At 40.3% G+C, this 6,000-nt stretch overlaps 1 protein-coding gene across 1 annotated transcript; it reads right to left on the bottom strand.

Annotated features, from left to right (window-relative positions):
• Nucleotides 1–3,246: 3,246 nt before the first annotated feature.
• cox6b2 (cytochrome c oxidase subunit 6B2) lies at nt 3,247–4,539 on the bottom strand. The gene is made up of 4 exons (XM_079562125.1): nt 4,469–4,539; nt 3,946–4,073; nt 3,689–3,789; nt 3,247–3,583 (listed from the first exon to the last, which is right to left on the bottom strand). Exons 2-4 carry the CDS (start codon nt 4,049–4,051, stop codon nt 3,530–3,532), a joined length of 261 nt encoding a protein of 86 aa, XP_079418251.1. The 5' UTR covers nt 4,052–4,073; nt 4,469–4,539; the 3' UTR covers nt 3,247–3,529.
• Between the last annotated feature and the right edge of the window lie 1,461 nt (nt 4,540–6,000).

A 6,000-nucleotide genomic window follows, 5' to 3' on the forward strand; every position in this document is an offset into this window, starting at 1 on the left:
ATTTGTTGAACTGTCCCGGGATAAGTGTCAGACTGTAGTGTTTGTTTTGGTCATGGCTGTCCTGCACATGTATGAGGGGGGCGGGCTCAAAGGATAAAGGATGCTGACACACCGCCCACGTGTTTCTGCGTGCGTGCAGTGGATTGCGGGACGGGGTAGGCCAGAGCAGGACAAGGCCCTGCTGAAAGGGGGCTCTGTGCCTCCCTGTCGTCCTAGTGGCCCGCTGCAGTCAGCCGGGTGCTCAACGGGGGCGCGAACAAAGCCCGGTCATGCACAAATCATAAGACCAGCTCAGTGGGTGGCAAACAAATGGGGAGCCTTCCTAATTCTTCATCTACTCGTTCTAATCTTCACAGCCCACTTAAAACCGTCAGGAATTTACAGTTTGGCAGAAAAGGAAAAGCTGTAGCGATTTAAATGGACCTCTGGCTTTCCCTGTAGCTGTCATTTAAAGTGTAGCCTGCAGCAGAGGCAAGCAACGTCGGGCCCGGGGGCCAAATCCGGGCCTCAAGCCGATATCTTCTGGCCCTAAGAGGATTTTGAAAAATAATATTACACCAAAGAGTGAAAACTTGTTAAAGTACTTAAGTAAATACAACATTGGTAATGCCATGAATACAAACGAAAATACATAATTTTGACATTTTTAAACTCCGTATAGTCTCCTTTATGGACAGGGCATGACATACTGTAGGAAGTGGTAGAATTTTATTTTCTGTTGCTATATGGGCCATGAGTAAGTCTCACTTCTATCTTTGTAATAAAGAACTTTCCCTCGCCCCAGATCACTTTTATAACATTCAATTGACACTTTTTACAACTTTTCTTCATTCAGTTGCTCACAACAGACTTTATTCAAATTGTGTTGACTTGTGTGCAAAATGTGCAGTATAAAGAAAGTTGCCATGCCTTTATTCCAACAAGCGAAGTAATACTGGGAATAAAATGGAAATCTTCCATATGAAGGTCAAGTACAGGAGCAGCATGTATTTCTTCATGTACACTTATAGACCACTGTGCAGCCTCAATGAACTTACTGGAAACTACCAACAGTGACATCTGTTCTGAGCTTTATGATGCAGTTGTTGGGGATCGGTTTTGTTTTCTGCTCCCCCTCCCTATTTCTGTTTTGTGCAGGGCGTGTGTGACGGGGGCGTGGCTGGCTCCTCCAGGGGAATGAGGCACACCTGAATCAACTCCACATTCAGTTCAGTGTGAAGAAAACTGTGAAAACTATTTTTTGGAATCTAGTATTTTTTTCCCTGTGCTCAGGTGCCTCTCCTGGAGTGACTTTTCTAACCAACCTATCGGCCAGCCAGCCCCCTGTCTCCACTGCCCATCCTGCCAGCCTCCTGTTTGGAAATACATTTTTGAACTTTGTTTTGTCTCCGGATCTGCTTTGGGGTTCCTTAACAGCAGTCTTTGCATTTTTTCATAATCTAGACACGCGTAGCAGGAAGACTCTCTACGCACAAGAGTAAACAGGAAAGATAATGTGTGTCTGAGATATAAATGAACAAACCACATGTGTCAGTCACAGCACACACTCCTCTTACATGACACACTGCACTCTGATATCTAATAAGCACTGTCTCTACTTGTACAGGGGCAAGTAGAGAGTGTCTGTTTAGCAGTGGTGGAAAGTAACAAAGTAAAAAGTAGAAGTAAAATGTACAAATTATAGGTACTTTTACTTTACTTAAGTACATTTTATGATGAATACTTTTTACTTTTACTTCACTACATTGTAGAGCCTGTATCTGTACTTTCTACTCCACTACGTTTTTAAATTGGGTTAAAAGTAAAAGTATATCATTGTCAAAGTGACAGCTCTACGACGAACTGGTGTAGTCCCAGTTTAGACTTGGATTAGTGGTTTACTCCTTTAGACCTGGTTTAGCTCTGGTTTCGTTCCTGCTTTTGACCTGAGTTAGTGTTTACTCATTTAGACCTGGTTTAATTCAAATGTAAGAATATTAAGTACTTCTTCCACCACTGCTGTTCACTAAACTGTGCTTTTTTTTGGGTGTAAGTGTAAACTAACCTGTAAATCATATCACAAATATGATTGTGACACCCTTTGAATCAGACACAGTGAATCCATGAAGTAATATCTATATATGTATTTGTGTCGTTGCATCAGTGCGTTGATCAAACATCCAGGAAGAGACCAGTATTTTTGTAAATGTAAGGTGATTTTGTAAGGCGTGGAAACACAGAGGGTTGGACAGCACTACACTGCCCTCTAGTGTCTTTCAACCGGATTGACACGGCCTTTTATATTTGCACATGATTCAGATAGATCTACCTGGATGATTGAGATACATTTTTGTCCTCTCCTTACACCATTTTCTGTTGCTGGTCATTAGGAGCATGTTTTGTATTGCTGGCAACAGTGTAATCCCAGATGTTACACAGTGTGCCTTTAAACAAATGCAGTTGTGAGGTTAAAGTTTAGTTGAGGGCAGTTTTTGGCAGCAGGGTTTGAGAAGAATGCAATTTTGATTTTCCTATACATGAGGTAGGGCTGCGCGATATGGACCAAAAGTCATATCCCGATATATTTAGGTTGAATATCGATATACGATATGTATCCCGATAGTTTTTCTGAGTGAGAGCTGTGAAAAAAATTAATGAAAACTCACTATAAATTGTAAACAAACCAATTTTGCTCATTTTTATGCTCACTACTGCCACCACAGGTCTTTCACGTAACTGCAGTTTCTATATTAAGCTTGTGCATGACGGCACTTCGGACCAAAATTAACAACTTTTTGAGTGACAGTGCAGGATTTTAGAGGCAGTTGTGATGAACAGTTCTGGGCTCATTCTACACATAACATTACTGGAACATGAAAATACAGTTTTAACATTTTTAAACTCTGTATAGTCCTTTTAAGGCACTCCATAACAGAGCTCCCTCATACCCGTCTGACTAGCTTCGCCCTTGCACTGTGTACGGTTCCCGCTGCTCATCCTCTGCTGGTCTCCTCTCCATCCCAACAGTACGAATGGTGACTATGTGGCCCAGAGCATTCAGCTACTCTGCCCCAAAGTTCTGGAATACTTTACCAAATCAATTGGACTCTCTGGCTTCTTTCAAATCCCAATTCAGGACCTACCTTCTCAAATCTGCGTATGCACCTTAATGTAAGGTGTGCTTGGGTGACATGAAAGGCGCCATCAAATAAAAATGATTAATCCAGGCTATTTGGCCGTGTAGGAGGAAAGAGAAGGCAGTAAAATTGAGTCAAAACCAGCTTTATTTATCAGTATGAGTCTAACAAAACATTTATAAGACCATTTTACTGGATGTGGAGTAATTGATTTCATGAATAGAATTATATAACAAAGGACTGGGAAAACCCCTTTTTTTTTATACGGTAAAAGTTGTGCGTGGTTTTAACTTCCAGGTAACAGCAACAGTTGTAATGTCAATGTTGACGTTTGTCGATGTCCGTAGGCACGATCCAGAGGTTAGGGTGTTATAATCTTGCAGTGGACTGTCCAGATAAGAAATTGGATGCATTTAAACTCTTCCAGCAAAATTGCCATTCTCAACACCTTCATCCCAGTTAGTGACCTAACAAAGAAACAAAAAGTTAACAGCCAGCAATATAAAATAATAATAAAAAATAAATAAAAATCAGTAATGGAAACAGCTCCAGCACCACAAACTGAGACGTACCCAGGTTGTGGGACAGATGCTTCTGTACACCCTCTGATACCAATCACAGGGAGTCACGTCCATGTCTTTCGCCGACAGGGCTTTATTACACCTGTGAAAATCTGCCACATCACAAAAAAAAAACATCACATAAGATTAGAACTGACAACATATTACCTGATCCACTTATTGTAAAATGATACTGCAACCATGTTGATATTTGAAGCAAGTACAAACACTTGCCAAGATCGTATCCTTGTGTGACACTGGGCTCTTACCAAGGTAGTTTTGAAAACAGTTGCGGGCCTGGTTTGTGTTGGGGAACCTGGAGTCAAATGGGGCCGTCCTGTAGTTCTTGATCTTTTCATCAATAGCGTCAGCCATAATGACGATTTTTGTAATGTATCTGGAAGAACAACATTGGTTTTCAACATTATTTAGCAAAGACGGCAGCAGAAGAACCATGCGATACAAACATTCCAGCAAAGGACACATAAAGCCGACCGCAAAAGACAAAAAACCTTTATAATAAGCATCATTGCACCGATAAGGCTGTAAATACAGTGTTTAAATAGTTCACACGATCTACAATTAATCTACTGAGGCGTTTGGCAACTACGCTAACGCTAACAGTTAGCATAGCTTTAGCTCAGCGCAAAAATCTTAGACACGATACATAAGATACATGCAGGAGGAATTGCTCCACTAACCACAGAAATGGAAACAGCAACATTAACTTAAAGGCGTTACGAAAAACGACAAATATAACTATCGAAGGCATTGAAAACTCCCAAAACTCACATTGACGCGAAGCGTTGCTGCTCTTCTTTGCCCTCTGATGTCCTTTCTGAGTTCCGCACAGGAGACAGGAAATTGCGTCATCGACTCTTATAACAACACATACAAATTAATAGTAATTTTAATTATATTAAAAACAGTAACAATAATAATAATAATAATAATAATAATAATAATAATAATAATAATAATAATAATAATAATAATAATAATAATAATGATAATAATAGGACTGTAGCCTTAGCTTTAACAATCAAATGCCCGTGTATTCAGAGGAAATATGAGCTGTTTGGATATGATGACCGCAGTGGTACAGATGGTAGAGCATGTCGTCTCATGATAGGAAAGTCAGGGGTTTGAATCCTGGCTCCTGCATGTGTCACTGTTGTTGTGTCCTTGGGCAAGACACTTCATCACCCACATTGCCTCCAGTGTCTGTGTGCATTGGTGTGTGAATGGGTGAGTGGTTCCTTGCTGTAAAGCGCTTTGAGTGCCTATGTACAGTAGGTGGGAAAGTTGACCCCATTTATCTAACTATGTTTTTTGTTGAATTTGTAAACCTTGCCTCAATTTTTTTCCTTGGTTTCGTCTCTCCCACTTGGCTGTCAATGTCCATGCTGACAGACCAACCATGTGGCTGTATGTTGTATTAAAGGAAACTCTTTTTGTAAAAGCTATATTGAATAATGATAATACTGATAATACTGATCACATCCACACTGCATTCAATATTATGGTGGGTGGAAGGTCCAAAACTGGATCCAGGGACAAGGGGTGGTCCAATATAAAAACACTTTTCAGAGCTATATTTCATAAATGAACAATAGTAATATTTTCTTATCTTCTTCTTATCTTACTGATCACAAACTATTGGAAATGATAAACATATGAATAGTACTTCAGTTTGTTTGTTTTATTTCTGCCCAGGTCACAGACTTCACAGTACTTGGAGAGTCACCCATAAATGGAAGTAATCTGTTTTTCCTCTCCCAGCCCCTACCTTAAGGACTGTGACGTACTCAGTGTAGAAATGTCGCTTACCCTGGTTCTATTCCCCGATGTGGGACACAGGAGGTCCTTTCTCTGTATCTTCCTGTCAAGGACAATGTCAAAGATCACAGGTGTCGCTCCCCTGGAGTTTCCTGCCTCACAGTGCGCTTCCTACATTCTCTTTCCTGCAAAATTTCCAGACTTTTAGGCCCTTACAGTGTCATTTCAATAGGATTTTAGGACTGGAATTCAATGATATATATGCCTTTTTTCTCACCAGTAAACAGCAATCAACAATCTACTGTAAATAGATGATATAAACAAAGATGGTAGCATTTTTGACTTGATTTAGGAATATAAATAAAGGTGGAGCTTATAAAGAGTCCTTTAGCATATTTTAAGACCATGTTAATGTGGCATTAAACAAATTATCCCTCCCTCTCTCTCTTTCTCAGCCAGGATATAGGTGTTGTCCACTACAAAGGAAGGAAATTCTGTCACTTAGAACAATGGGCCTGTTTCTCTATCTATAGACGCAGAGAAGC

Source organism: Gobius niger (assembly GCF_951799975.1).
Source record: "Gobius niger genome assembly, chromosome: 8".
Taxonomy (NCBI): Eukaryota; Metazoa; Chordata; class Actinopteri; order Gobiiformes; family Gobiidae; genus Gobius; species Gobius niger.

What these genes read in the sequence shown, in the direction of transcription:
- cox6b2 (XM_079562125.1), bottom strand. Translation starts at nt 4,051, where the DNA reads ATGGCTGACGCTATTGATGAAAAGATCAAGAACTACAGGACGGCCCCA. An exon ending in CTGTTTTCAAAACTACCTTG is followed by an intron (nt 3,790 to 3,945) that starts GTAAGAGCCCAG and finishes GTGATGTGGCAG; the next exon opens with ATTTTCACAGGTGTAATAAA. An exon ending in GCATCTGTCCCACAACCTGG is followed by an intron (nt 3,584 to 3,688) that starts GTACGTCTCAGT and finishes TTTCTTTGTTAG; the next exon opens with GTCACTAACTGGGATGAAGG.